Source organism: Bactrocera dorsalis, chromosome 1 (genome assembly GCF_023373825.1).
Source record: "Bactrocera dorsalis isolate Fly_Bdor chromosome 1, ASM2337382v1, whole genome shotgun sequence".
Taxonomy (NCBI): Eukaryota; Metazoa; Arthropoda; class Insecta; order Diptera; family Tephritidae; genus Bactrocera; species Bactrocera dorsalis.
Window position 1 is genome coordinate 51,824,183 of NC_064303.1, and position 16,025 is coordinate 51,840,207.

At 35.9% G+C, this 16,025-nt stretch overlaps 1 protein-coding gene across 1 annotated transcript; it reads right to left on the minus strand.

Moving 5' to 3' along the window:
• Positions 1-3,612: 3,612 nt before the first annotated feature.
• On the minus strand, positions 3,613-13,867 carry LOC125777732 (uncharacterized). The gene is made up of 2 exons (XM_049453098.1): positions 13,731-13,867; positions 3,613-10,002 (listed from the first exon to the last, which is right to left on the minus strand). Exon 2 carries the CDS (start codon positions 5,224-5,226, stop codon positions 3,613-3,615), a length of 1,614 nt encoding a protein of 537 aa, XP_049309055.1. The 5' UTR covers positions 5,227-10,002; positions 13,731-13,867.
• Between the last annotated feature and the right edge of the window lie 2,158 nt (positions 13,868-16,025).

The window sequence follows — 16,025 nt, forward strand, 5'->3', positions numbered from 1 at the left end:
TGATTTCGCCGAGTTCTATCACTTACATTCATTTCCCTGCGCCATACGACACGTTCGGACTGGTCTCCACATAAATATTTTTTCATCGAGTTCCTTCACTCTTGTCGTTATATATTATATTTCGCCAGGTGCTATCACTTATATTCTCTCAACAAAACACAGAACTCAAAATGTCTGTATCTAAATTTAAATTTAGACAGAAATGTCCTGTGTTTGGCATATATCCGTACAATCTCTCTGAGTTCCAGTTACCTACTTACCAGGATGTTCTTTTGTGTTATCAGTTTGAAAGATTTGGTATAGGGGGACTCCGAGGCGACAACTATGAACCTAGGAGTAAAGAGGTTACAGAAATAGTTGCAAAAAAGGTTGAAAATACTTTCAAAAAGTCATCTATTCCGATAGTTTCACACACCAGAGTTGTACAAATGCTCACCACATACCATAAGAAATTTCTGACTCTTAAAAAAATGTTTTTAAGGAACCCAATAGGTTTGAGCTCTAGAAGAGACGACTTTTTCTCTTCTGCCGGAAAATTATTTGACATCGCTGCTTGTAAATGCATTTATTTTTCTTCTTGCACTTGTCCAAAGGAAAGGAAAGTTCCTATCAATGAACAACCATTTCTCTTGGACCAGAGAACCACAAGAATTGGTCGCATTGGAAGTGTTGATCTACCTGAAACAAAAAAGATTACAAAGAAAAATGAACGTAAAGAAAAGCTTTCAAAACGTCATTCAACATCAACACTTACCAGAAAAGTATCAGCTAGAACACGTGACCATTCAGATCAGCCAGACTCTCATACAGACGACAACAATGTAGGCGCATCGCACATTGATTCTTCGAAAAACGATGGTGATGATGAATTTCTCTTCCATCCTCTAAAACCAAACAAAACACACTAGTATTACAACACACTGCTTTAGCTGCCCAAAGATTTAGAGTAAGTGATAGAGCAGCGGCCTTGATTGTTTCGTCGGCTTTTCTGGATGCCAAAAAAGGAGGTTTGATAACAGAGGATCAGGGTAGCTTTGTCACTGACAAATGCAAGATTAGTCGGGCAAAAAAAAATGTTGGTGTTAAGCTCCAGAACACCGAAAGTATTGACTCCGTATATGGGCTGTATTTTGACGGCCGCAAAGACAATACACTTACACAAGTCAGCGAAGGTGAAAAGTACTACCGCGACACTGTCAAAGAGGAACATATTTCTCTTATAGCGGAACCTGGTTGTTATTACTTTGGCCACGTCACTTCTCGTTCCGGGTCAGCTGAGGATGAGACGCAAGCTATATGGCAACATTTACAAGACAATTCAGTTGATGTGGAACATCTAGAAGTTGTCGGTGCTGATGGCACCAACACGAACACAGGTTGGAAAGGTGGAATCATTCGGAAACTAGAAGAAAGAATAGGTAGGCCATTACAGTGGGTTGTTTGTCTTCTACATTTCGACGAACTTCCATTCCGTGCTCTTTTCGAACACATGGATGGTGTCTCAAAGAGTCCAAATACATTCTCTGGCGACATAGGTAAACTGCTCCCTTATTGTGAGAAGTTGCCTGTTGTCAAATTTGAAAGTTTTCCATCCTGCCAATTACCTTCTGAGGTTATTAATCCGACCCAACTTAGCACAGACCAAGCTTATCTCTATAAAATATCAGAAGCTGTTATTTCCGGTCAATGTTCCTCAGATTTAGCGTCGATGCATCCAGGTAACATGTGCAAATCTCGCTGGCTCACCTGTGCAAATAGAATTCTGAGATTATACATTTCTACTGACAAACCAACAAAGGAAATAAAGATTTTGGTCAAGTACATACTTACAGTTTACTCACCATTGTGGTTCTCAATAAGATTCAACAGTTCAATCAAAGATGGCTCGCGCCATCTCTATGCTGCAATTCAAAGGTCGAGATACTTACCTGCTAAACTGCGCAAGGTTGTCGATTCATCCATTCAACAGAATGCTTTCTTTGCTTTTCCAGAAAACATTCTCCTTAGTATGATGACTGACGAACGGATAGAAGTCAGAAAGTTGGCCCTTGACCGTCATCTGGCAGCCAGAGAAGCAGAGTCTGACACCATAAATGGAAGATTTAGATGTAATAAAGTGCCAAAGCTGAATTTCAAAGCTAATACTTATTAGGATATGATTAACTGGAAGACTATTACCTTGACTGTTCCACCAGTTCTTTGTTCAGTTTCTAACGAAGAACTCATAAAAGGGCTGTCGGGAGACACTGCAGAGGTATGGAAATTTAGTGAATTCCCCTCTCACACCGTGGCAGTCGAGAGAATCGTCAAACTGGTGACAGAGGTATCTTCTAAAGTTATTGGCCCCCAATCTCGTGATCTTCTGAAATCTAGGCAACAAGTGCCAAAGTTTAGTACAAAATCTGATTTTATCAATAAATTTGACCATGATCACATATACCATTTCGGTAGCAAATGACGTGACAAATAACTTTTGTTTTATACATTTTGCCATGAGATGCGTATTTCAGGTGCTAGGTAGACAATTTCACGATTTTAGGCGAATTTCCGAAATTTCAAGGCCGAGGTTCGGGTTGAAGATGCAATCCGATCTCAAAACAAAAGTTGCATTGGAATCAGGAAGTACTAAGACAACTTTTCCGCACTATTAGAAATACCGAATCGAAAAAATTCCGGAATCGACCCACCCTAGTGATTAAGTCGTCGACAAAAAAATCGGGTTGAATTATTTTGGAACCAATGGGATATAAAACTGCTTCATCGACCGCAAGTTGGAGCATGGTGCGAATAGCCAAAAATGGTGCAGACTTTGTCCCATAAGTAACCGTATCGAGTTTAAATATTTTTATGTCATCTTTTGGATCGTCCCTCCAAAGTATGCATTGCAAGTAATTATCAGGTGTGGTGACTCAAATGCACCGATACATTTTGCAAATGTCTCCGGTTAGGGCGACCGGATTTGCTCGAAAACGAAGAAGAGTGTCGGCTAACTTTGGTTGAATGGTTGGACCTGCCATCAGCGCATTGTTCAATGAATAACCAGTTTTAGTCTGTGCTGAGCCGTCGAATACGACTCTAAGTTTTGTTGTTGTGCTATCGTTTTTGAACACGCAATTATGTGGAATAAAATATCTGGGTATTGGCTTCGATACTGGAGACATGTGTTTAAGTTCGAGATATTCCTTCATAAAAGATACGTATTGTAATTTTACTTCCTTATTACGTTCGAGACGCCTCTCAAGAGTTAGAAACCGACGTAACGCTTGCACGTAGGAATCACCAAGAAGGCTAATACTGGGCTTTAGGGGTAAGCGAACCGAATATTCGCCTGTCAGCAAGCGACTGTAGTTTGCCTTAAAGTGATCTTCACAATCGAGTTCCTCTCTTGTTGCCTTACTAATGGGCTCAAAGCTGTTGTCTGTTTCCCAAAATGAACGCACCAGTTCATTGGTAGATGGATGACCTGCGTCACACTCAATCGATGTTGTTACGGTTGTTGTAAGCGATGATAGTTTAGGCGATGTGCTTTGGCCACCCGATACGATCCATCCAAAACGAGTATTTTGGAGAATATAATTATTTTTCAAACGAATTTGACCAATGCAAAGCAAATCAAAAAATATGCTTGCACCTATGAGAAGATCCACACGTTGGAGCTTCAGGATCAGCTAAGTTGATATTCGCTGGAATATCCCAATCACTGACTTCGGGTGGATAGTTTGGCTGATAATCGGTGATTGTTGGAGTTACCGCAGATTCTAAATTGGCACTGAAGCTGTTATGTACAGAATGAATTGAAATGTTGACGCTAGAATTAACAATAAGTTCCGAATCTCCGATACCAGAAACTGCTAAAGACGATTTTGATTTTTTAATTTGTAATTGATTTGCTAATCTCATCGTTATAAAGTTGAGTTGTGAACCAGAATCGAGGATCGCACGACATGGTATTAGCGATCCGACACTGTTCCGAACGAAAACAATAGCAGTTGCAAGAAGCACACATTCAGTTGAACAAGAGCGTGACAGAGGTGAAGGTGAGCGACTTTTTGATGTCCTTGTGACGAGGACAGCTGGCTGTGATGGACCAGATGTGGTTTCTAAAATACTAGTTACGGTTTGGTGGACTTGAGTAAAATGCAGCAGGGTATGATGCTTCATTGAGCAACAACAACATGTAGAAGATTTACATTGCTGCACCTGATGTCCTGGTTTGAGACAATTTATGCACAGATGTGCTCTTTTGGCTTCCTTCCACCTGTCACTTGGACTCAAACTTGCGAATAGTGGGCACGTGTACACAATATGGTCATGTTTTTGACAAATCGCACAAATTTTGGTGGAAGTCTTAGAAACAACAAATGCATTTTTACGATACTTTGTATTGCTCACCTGTGTGCTAGGTGTTTTTGTTACCATAGCATGAGTCACATTTTCTAATGTTTGACATCTCCTCTGAAAGAACGTAGCCATGTCCGTCCACGTGGGCAACTCGTCAACTGGAACCTTTTCTTCCCATAATGCGTGTGTTTCGGGATCCAATTTCTGTGCTGCGATATACTGAAGCAAACAATCAGCTATTTGTTCGAACGTACCCAACGAATGCAAGGCTCGAACATGCGATACTAATTTGTCCACCAGCGAACGCAACTCTCCTGATTTCTTGTCAGTGCTCACCCTCTGTAATCCGAATAGCTCTTGAATGTATGCCTGAAAAATCAAACGTCGATTACTGAATCTTTGACTAAGTAATTTCATAGCAATTGTGTAGTTTTCGTCACGCATTTCAAGTGATTGGATAGTATCCAGTGCTGCTCCCTTTAGGCATGAACGAAGATGCTGGAATTTTTCCAAGTTTGACAATTCTGTGTCATCGTGTACTATTGTTTGAAACATGCCAAAAAAGTTCGGCCAATCTGTATACGCTCCTCCAAATGACGGTAGCTGCAACTGCGGCAGACGAGACTTTGGTTGTTTCATCACAATGACCGATGGTTGCTCCTGTAAAGGTTGATGTCTCGTAGATGACATTACTTGAGGATCCAACTTGTTTAACTCCCTCGTAAACGCTGCCTTAACTCTGATGAAAGTTGCCGCGAATTCATCGCGAGTGGTGGTTTCAAGCTCATCAGGGTCCTCTTCCTCCAATTGTGACTGCGTTAATTCGAATTGATGTTGAATACGATCGAGCTGTTCAGATCTGACTGACAGCTCTGCATGATCCATGGAATTAAGTTCTTCCAGGCCAAGTGGTGTTGAATGTAACTTGCGTAAAATGGCTTCACTTTTTCTTTTCAAAACGACTTTTTTTTTTAAACGAATATTACGAGGTAACTGTTTGCACGGCAAACTGTTTATATATATTAATACTCGTTAACGAGCGAAATTCATGTTTATTTTTTGTTTTCGGATCGTTGTACTCGTTATCGAAAACGCACTTCCGAAATGTGAAATTACCTCAGTCGATAACGTGTTTTCGTTTGTACGAAATAATCGAAATGTTACTCGTTAACTATTTGAGAAACGTTATAGGAAAAATTAAAAACAAAAAGTTTTAAAAAAATCAGTTACAAACAATCGGAGGCAAAATGTGTGTTATTTTTCTAAGCTATGGGATCCATTGACGCTAAAACTTAACGCTACTGGGCTACAGATGAAAGATGCTAATTCAGCACTTACAATCAAATGAAGCAAGGTCAGCAGTATGGTTGTAATGGTTATATGGAGGCTAGGTCAAGTTTTTCGCCCAATTGTATCTATTTTAGGCACACAATTATGCTGTTATGAACAAAACATGTTCTGTAATTTTCGTTGAGATAACTCAAATATTGGTCCATATATCCAGCATAAGGTCACTTGGAAGTTCGAAAATCTTTGTGTTAGGTATTGGCTAATGGAAGTATTGACCCTATTCAACCCATTTTTCATAAACAGAATAACTATTGTGAGGAAAGGATTCTGGATTGTATTGTATATCTCATACATTGACCGATATTTTCGGTCAAAACTATATTGTAGATACTGGTGCCCACATATTCGATAGTTTTGGTTTTAAATAGTTTTTGTTGGATTTGCAATTTTTCGACATACTTTAAAGGAATTATTATCAAAATTTTGAAATTTTTGTATACAAAAGGGAAGAAACGCAAGCCGCCAATGAAATTGGTTTATGGTTCGGTCGCTTCCGTTCTGACAATTTCGAAATTTCGGTTTACACTTATGAGAGGTATGCAAATTAACTTCTCTTGCGTGGGAAGTATTCAAAAAATGTATTCCGTTCCGCTACGCGCGGTAGAAATAAAACACAAGTGTTAGTTTGAGTGCGATAATATAGGGTGATTTTTTAAGAGCTTGATAACTTTTTTTAAAAAAAAAACGCATAAAATTTGCAAAATCTCATCGGTTCTTTTTTTGAAACGTTAGATTGGTTCATGACATTTACTTTTTGAAGATAATTTCATTTAAATGTTGACCGCGGCTGCGTCTTAGGTGGTCCATTCGGAAAGTCCAATTTTGGGCAACTTTTTCGAGCATTTCGGCCGGAATAGCCCGAATTTCTTCGGAAATGTTGTCTTCCAAAGCTGGAATAGTTGCTGGCTTATTTCTGTAGACTTTAGACTTGACGTAGCCCCACAAAAAATAGTCTAAAGGCGTTAAATCGCATGATCTTGGTGGCCAACTTACGGGTCCATTTCTTGAGATGAATTGTTGTCCGAAGTTTTCCCTCAAAATGGCCATAGAATCGCGAGCTGTGTGGCATGTAGCGCCATCTTGTTGAAACCACATGTCAACCAAGTTCAGTTCTTCCATTTTTGGCAACAAAAAGTTTGTTAGCATCGAACGATAGCGATCGCCATTCACCGTAACGTTGCGTCCAACAGCATCTTTGAAAAAATACGGTCCAATGATTCCACCAGCGTACAAACCACACCAAACAGTGCATTTTTCGGGATGCATGGGCAGTTCTTGAACGGCTTCTGGTTGCTCTTCACCCCAAATGCGGCAATTTTGCTTATTTACGTAGCCATTCAACAGAAATGAGCCTCATCGCTGAACAAAATTTGTCGATAAACACATTTCGAACCGAACACTGATTTTGGTAATAAAATTCAATGATTTGCAAGCGTTGCTCGTTAGTAAGTCTATTCATGATGAAATGTCAAAGCATACTGAGCATCTTTCTCTTTGACACCATGTCTGAAATCCCACGTGATCTGTCAAATACTAATGCATGAAAATCCTAACCTCAAAAAAATCACCCGTTATATGGTGCGCTTTGATCATCAAGATGATCTCTCAATACGCTTGCCGATTATACACTGATCTTTATTAGTAAAAGCACTTATATTTATATTCTTATAATTCTATGCTTATTACTAATGATGCTGTGGCATTACATTAAGTGATGAAATGCCAGAGCATTGGATTTCCAATTATTCTCATTATCAAAACAAATAATGGAATATTGAATTTTGCTTACTTATCAAAACAAGTGATGTATTGATTTCTTATTAATTAAAGTATTCTGCTGACCAAGCAGTAATACTGTGAGAAGATACAATTTGTTTATATTTATCTTTAGGTCACTGTGTGGCTGCTGCCGTTAACTTGCACTGATGGAATAATGTCTCTAGCGGGAAATTGGCAATACGTTGTCGACGAAAATTATACATATTTTTTATATATTTATTATTATAAATATAAATATAAAAAAATGTGTTGTTATTATTATAAATATAAAAAAATATGTTGAAGTTTGATTAGAAATACGAAAAGACTTTTTCGACTACCCAATATTTTACATACTCACTTTAATCTATTATTATAAGTTTAGAAAATGAATTAAACTTATTCTTTTTTTGTAAATAAAAAATTTGTAAAATTTTGCACCAATAGCTTAAGATATGAGGTAATTTACATATGAATTTGAATAATGAATTCAATTGTATTTACACCGCATTCAGAACCGCACGTGTTTTTTTCGTCGTAATTTTCACCAAATTTTAATTAATATTACAGGCAATTGGTTATTTTAAATTTAGTGAAATCTCTCAGACCAAATATTGACTTTCTTTCTCAAAAAACGCTTGAGAATTTACAATAAATATTAACAATAGCAACAAGGAGAAAATTATATTGAAACCCAGATCACCATTCATCCAATAGAACTTGAACGTCTTCAAATCGTCACCTGAAATGCAAATTAACGTAACAACATTTTCAGAAATTTACAGTGGCATGAATGAAACACGAAATAAAATCGAACATGAGTGAAACAAAATATTAATATTGGTTAAGACTGGTTTATTTGCATAAAACCCAAAGAAAGTTGGAAAAGAGCCGACACAAATCATGAAAAAAACAAACAGTTTTCTTAGATCAACAATTCAACAACAATCCATACTCTTAATGCCTACTTAAGGACAAGTAGGAATTTGCGGAGGGAGAGTTAACACAAACAAAATTTATTTCAACATAACAATATTCATTGCAACAATTACCAAAATTAATTGCAACACTATTCAAGTTCAACCACATAAATAAATAGCAAATCATAAATAGTACAGCTCCGAGAAGTACGAAAGCATCACCTTTTAACATTCTAACAGGCAAGACCGCCCTGAGGCGGCCTTTAATAAATAGTCCCAAACTCATAAGAAATATAATGAATTCAACTTAAGAACCGTTGAATAATAAATCAACTTATATTTCCTTAATATTAACAAATGTATTGTAACCTTTCGTTTTGTTGTTATTATCTGCTGAATGCAGTAATTCGGTGCTAAAGTTCAATTAATTCCAGCGCCGATTTTAAAATTTTCAAAATTATGAAATCTCTCCGGAAGATGAACATGCTATTTCAGCGTGTATTCAGGAAATGAATGAAGCAACTGATTCATTTATTCAAATCACCGATAGGTCTTTGAATATAAGTTCAATTGATGATATACATACCTTTCGGATCATCAACGCTTAGTGTAATACCTGAAGCATATGGTGTCGATATTAACACGGTTGGTACTGCACATGGTGTCGATATTAACACGGTTTTTTGGAAAGACAACAAGAAAGTTCGATTGGCATCAACTTACGTTGGCATTCAGGCATTTAAAAGAGAAAATGAAAACGAGCAACGCTACGATCGAAAATAAAAGAGCATATAGAAGTAGATTGCCCCAAAATTATACGGGTTCAAAATATTTATTAGTTCACTTTTAGTTATCGAAAGTAATTATTATTTCTATTTTAATTGCAGAAAACGTTTATTAAATTAGTTTTAGTTAAAATGCACAATTCGCTATTTAAGTACAACAACACGATTATTTCCGCTTCTTCCTCCAAAATTATAGCAACTTGATTATTTTCGTTTTAGTTCAGATATACACGATTCTCTTTCTATTTGATCTTTGCTGCGCGAATTAATAACACTTGGGTTATTTTAGTCAAAAAAATTATTTTAGTTCTGCCTTGACAGCAGAACGTTCTTTATTTCGTAATCTTCAAAATACAAAAGACGAAGCGTGTATGGTTATGCTTCTATTCATACTAACTAGAATGTTTACTTATTACTAGTTGATAGTTTCTGTAGATACAGATTCTATTATTTGTTTAGGTTTGTACACATATACATTGTCTGTTGTATTGATAGTGCATTTACAATATTTGCTTACTTGCTAATGAGATAGTTTGGTGCAGTTTACATTTTCGCACATTCATTTTGTTTGTTACATTTATGATGCTAGGCGAGACTATTGTTATTGTTTGTTTAGGTTACCAGTTGATAATTTATGTTTTCGATACAAAAATGTGATTAAGTAACACATGTTCCTTAACTCTCCCCTCCTTTAAAAAAGAGTAAAGGCTCCTGCCTTTTTATACGGTTGTAGTGGTGTTCTTCTTGGTTAGGTATTCCATTCCTTGTTTTCGTAGTATTTCCTCGTAACGTTTTTGTGTCATTCGTTGTGTTTTCAATGTTTTATATCTAAGTACTGCATAATATAACTTAAATGATAAATATGTTAAAATTATTAAAATAGCGATTATACTTATTGTTATAAGAGTTGTTTTAATAGGGTGTTCCTCAAAAGGGATTATGAATGTATGTAATTTTTGGATGTTGCTAAATTTATAGTTAGATTCTCCATTCAAGATTTCTAATAGTTTAATTTTATCATTAGAGTGTGTTTTTATATATTCGTTAATTTCTTCTTTTTGGTTATGATATTCTTTACCATCAATTTTTATGGTATCAATAAATTGTATTAAATTAATTCCATTAATTGTTTCATTATTAATTTTGTGTTCTCCTTCGAGGAGATTGTTTCCCTGGTTTATCTGTAATAGGGGAATATTATTTTCTTCTATTGTATTACAAAAGGCTTCTTGGTATTCTAATATTGGTATAGTACAATTGTCTCGTTTGTTTTGCTTACAAATATATTTACTCATATTATTTTTACATTTAGTGATTGTTATGAGTTTATTATTACATTGTGCTATCAATGGGTCTAATATAAGTTTCCCATGATGATATTTTAGAGCAGTTATGTCGTAGGTATTACATTGCTTTGATATGATTGGGTATTTATATATATTAATGAAGGCGTTATCTACCCTGACTATATGTATTTCTGCGTATTCTAATATATCTATAGCTGGAAGGGTTATTTTTTGTCTTCGACGTTAGTTATTTCGTATGTTTGTAGTTGTTTATGTAGTAGTAGTATTGTTACCAGCAATATCCATATTTGTTGTGTTGACATTTCGTATGTTATCTTTGTGAATGATCCTCCCCTTGGTTGTTAAGACTGTGTCCTCACGGTTTTCTTTTACTATATGTTTTGTATAACGATGACCGGATTTATCTCTTCTGTCTGTTTTTTCGTAGATTATTTGTCCTTCTTGGAATTCTCTGTGTTTTCTTTTCTTGTTGTGGTATTCAAGCATGTAATTTTGTTTCTTTTTTATTTTTTCTGCTATATCAGGATGTAGGTTCCTGTTAAAGAATACATCTACTGGTCTTGCTTCAGTTACTGAATGTAGTGTCCTGTTGTATTCTTTTACTGCCTGGAATATTTCTTCATCTGCTGTACTTTCCTTATCTGCTGCTAATGTCCTAGCTATTTCTAGTATCGTCGAATGTAACCGCTCGACTTATGCGTTTGATGTTGAATGATGCACTGCTGTGAGTATATGTTTAATCTGTAGTTTTTTCATTAGTGCTGTTGTGCCGACGCCGCTGAATATATTTTCGTTATCTGTCATTAGTTCGGTACAGTTGGGGAATATTTGTGTGATGACTTCTTCTATTATCTCGTGGAATTGTCGCTTCGTGTCGAGTTTACGTAAGTATGTGTATTTAGAGTAGCGACAAATGCTAGATAAGTATCTCGTGCCGCGTATTTGGAATATGTCCATTTGTATAGATGTGCCAGCTAAATTGGGTGTTGGCGTTGTTCCGATTATGTGTTTAATTGGTTTTCTTTCATATTTGTTCTTTGTACAGTTTGTACAGTGTCTGACTATTTTTTCTGTGTCTTTTCTTAGTGTTGGCCAATAACAAGTTTCTGTAATTTCTTGATAATTATTTTTAGCGTTTCTGTGCGCTCTGGTATGTGTGTATTGTAATATATTTTCTCTATCTGTTGGGTCTGTTATGTCTTTTAGTTTGTGTTGAGTAAACACTTTTGCGTATGTATCGAATGTGAGCTTTATGTCTTTCCTCACGTCGTACCATGTTTTTAGGTCTGCGTGGAAAGCTGTGGTTCGTTTAGGTTTCATTAATTTTTTTAATGTTTCTATTAAGTATTCTTTTGTTTGAAATTTAATCGTAAACCGTTCGTATTCGGGAAATGGCGTGTTCGCTTCTAAGTTATTTTCTTTATCGTGAATTATTTCAATTTGTGTTTTAAAGGAATTAAATGGTGTTTTCACTTGTGTTATGTGTCTTAATTCAGACGATTCTGCAGAGTGCATAGACGTATCTGATGTGGTATTAATTTGACGCGATAGTGCATCGGCTACGACATTTTCTTGTCCCGGTTTATATTTTAATTTCGCACCATATTCTTCTATTAGATTTTTCCATCTTTTCAATTTGGTGTTTGGGTTTTTTTCCGATATTGAAAAAATTAATGATTGATGGTCGGTGTAAATCGTTAAATCTGCTATACCGTACAAGTAGTTTCTTAGTTTCTGTAATGACCAAACTATTGCTAACATCTCCTTTTCATTCGTGGAGTAATTTTGTTCTGTTTTTGTTAGAGTTCGTGATATGAATGCTACCGGGTTTTTTCCTTGGCTTAAAACTGCTCCTATAGCGTAATTGCTAGCGTCTGTGGTTAGGTCGAATCCTTTTTTGAAGTTTGGTTGGTATAATTCGATTTTTTCTTTTAATAGTTTCTTTATTGTATTTATAGCATCTAGTGCATTTTTATCTAGTTTTATTTTTACATTGGAACTTTTATTCTTTGAAATGTTGCCGTTTTCTCCTCTCAAATATATTGTCAGTGGTTTGCATATGTGTGCGAAGTTTTGCACGAATTTCCTATAATAGAAAGCTAGGCCTAAGAATGAGCGTAGTTCCTTTAAACTTTCAGGGGTTTTATACCTATCTATTACCTCTATTTTTTCAGGGTCTACTGTTATTCTACCGTTTTTTATTACGTGTCCTAAGAATTCGGTTTGTGTTTGGAAAAACTTTGACTTTTCTTCAGAGATTTTCATATTAGCGTTGTGTAATGTTTGTACAATTTCGGTGATGTGCTTCATATGTTCTTCGGGAGATGTTGAATATATTAGGACATCATCGATGTATACGTACGCGCATTTACCAATGTATGGTCTGAGAATGTCATCCACGCATCTTTGAAATGTAGATGGTGCATTTTTTAAGCCGAATGGGAGTCGTAAAAATTCATATTTAGCTCCGTTGATGGAGAAGGCTGTTTTTTCCCTATCCTCTTCCCTAATTAGAATTTGGTGGAACCCTGACTCTAAGTCTAGCGTCGTGAAGTATCTTGCTTCTCCTAAGTTTTGTAGAGTCGTATTGATATCTGGTATCGGGTACCTATCTGCAACAGTAATTTTGTTTAACTTTTGGAAATCTATAACCATTCTCTTTTTTGGTTTTCCTTCCTCATCTAATCCTTTTTTAGAGACTGTCCATATCGGGGCATTGTATGGGCTTTTGCTCTCTTTTATTATTCCGTTTGCTAATAATTTATTTATTTCCTTTTTTACGAAATCTTGATCCGCGTATGGATATGGATATTGCCTAACCCATACAGGATCATTAGTTTCTGTTCTAATTTCAGCTTTTATTGTAGTTGTATACGGTAAGTTTTCGTTTCTATAATTATTTTTCATTAAATCTTTTATGCAATTTTCGAACTGTTTCTCGCCTACTGTATAGTTTACCTTTGCACTTTTTGAGTGATTTGACACTTTAGTAAACGTTATTGAATACTTGAAAAGATCTATCTTTGCCTTCATTTTCCTTAATGAATCTTCTCCTAACAGTATATCAAAGTCTTTTAATTCATTTATTTCTAGAAATTCTAAGTCGAATCCTACTAGATTAATTTTTCTTTTATGTGTTATTTTTGAACTACCATGAAGTGTAGTTGTATTAATTATTTTTCCTAATGGTATACTTTTTGCGTATTTATAATTTTTGCTTACGTAACTACTGGTTGCACCTGAATCGATCAGTATGTGCACGGACTTACCATCTGGTGCGGTTCTCTTGAGTGTTGGTAGACCGTGGTATCTTATAAAAAATGTTCTTCTTCAGTGTAGTTGCTGTTTGGTTCGTTGTAGAGTGACTGGATTTCGCTTCTTTCATTGTTGAGTTGGTTCACTCGCTGTGCTTTGTTGTGGGCGTTAGTGACTGTTTCGTCTCTATACCTTTTGAATTGGTTGCCAACTGTTTGGATTGCTTGTCTTGGTTGGACTGGTGGGTTGTTTGGTAGTTGTAAGTTTCTTTGATGTGTAGATCGTCGGAATCGTGTTGAGGAATCTGTTTCCATAGGTTCTACTCTGGGTTGTTGGATCCTTTGAGGAAATGTGTTCCTGTTGATTATTGTATAATTGTGTTGCGGATGTGGTCGCATCCTGGGTATGTATTCTAGGTGTTGATAGCCGACATCATGTTGCATAGTTCTTGCTATATCGTGAGCTTCTGTGAGTGATGCACAGTATCTGGAGTATAATGCGTTTTTGATCGAGGAACTTCTAATGCCGGAGATGTATGTTCTCGTGGCTTTTAATTGTGCTTCTTTATTATGTGATGCTAGGACTGCTTCGTTTTTATACGTCATTTCTAACTTTGACAGGATCAGGTTTAACGCTTGATTCACTTGATCGTAGTATTATGTAGTGATAAATTTCCATGTTGTAACCTTCTCATTTCATCTTCCAGGACATAGAGTGGTCGTTGGTCGGCATAGGTTATGTCAAGCCGATCGATGATTGCATTAAAATTAGTTCTGGTGTTATTGTTAACCAGGACCTGTGATGCACTGCCGGTTATTTTCCCTAAAATTATGAGCACTGCTTGAGCAAATAAGTTTGTTCCTCTGAATTGCATAATGTTATTCATGTGAGTGGTCACTATTTTTCTCCATGGTCGATATTCTTTAGGATCGCCGCTGAATGTTCCTATTAGTTTGAACATGTTTAAGTCTATCTCATGTGCATTATTGTATACACATACGTCGTCCTCTTCCTCCGCTTGAGGAGTTAATGTTGGATTAGCTAGTTCCATTGAAGCTATTTTTCGCTGTAGTTCGGTGACTATAGTATGGAGTGCTTGAATTTCGCCGTTCATTTTTTAGGTTTTAAACTGTTATTAAATTTTCACTTTTTATTTATTTTATATGCGTTGATTTGAAGGATAAAGGTTATCCTTTTACTTTTTATCAGGAGCCACACGCGTAAGGATTTTATTCACTGAATCCTTTTTTGATGTGTGCCCCACGTTGGGCGCCAATTAATAACACTTGGGTTATTTTAGTCAAAAAAATTATTTTAGTTCTGCCTTGACAGCAGAACGTTCTTTATTTCGTAATCTTCAAAATACAAAAGACGAAGCGTGTATGGTTATGCTTCTATTTATACTAACTAGAATGTTTACTTATTACTAGTTGATAGTTTCTGTAGATACAGATTCTATTATTTGTTTAGGTTTGTACACATATACATTGTCTGTTGTATTGATAGTGCATTTACAATATTTGCTTACTTGCTAATGAGATAGTTTGGTGCAGTTTACATTTTCGCACATTCATTTTGTTTGTTACATTTATGATGCTAGGCGAGACTATTGTTATTGTTTGTTTAGGTTACCAGTTGATAATTTATGTTTTCGATACAAAAATGTGATTAAGTAACACATGTTCCTTAACTCGCGCGACCGTTCAGTTTAACGACTGACGGGAATATAATAGCCATATGGGGGGAGTAGACTTAATGGATGGACTTATGGATCGTTACCGTATCTCCTCCGATGACATGGCTCTTTTACCATTTCGTAGATATAGCTGCGTCAAATTGCAACAAAAATCTGTTAGCACAAGCTTAAATCAGTATGGTCACTTTCCCATTTGGCTTCCTAAAGATGGTGGAAAAAGAAAATGTAAATTGTGCTTAAGTTCAGAAACACAGAGTTTTTGTTCCAAATCTAAACTAAATTAATGCCACTTAACTACATAAAACTATTTTTTTGACAATCACCACAAAAAGTAATAAACTCTGGCATTTGAATTCCCCAAGTTATTGAAATTCTTCTTTTGTTTTTTTTTTTATTTTCTTTTCTTTTGAAATAAAATGAATTTTTGATTGAAACCACATTTATTTCTTTATTTTGACCTAAACCGGCAAGGCTGCCCTGAGGCGGGCTTCAGATTATTCTCACCTGTGAGCACAAAAAAATTTAAAAAAAAATCATATCATCATATTTTTAAGGTTTTTGGAGCCTAATGACCCTACAAAAAAATTCCCAATCTTTTCTGTCCACGATTTTA

Coding starts and splice junctions, on each gene's coding strand:
- LOC125777732 (XM_049453098.1), bottom strand. CDS start 5,226: ATGGATCATGCAGAGCTGTCAGTCAGATCTGAACAGCTCGATCGTATT.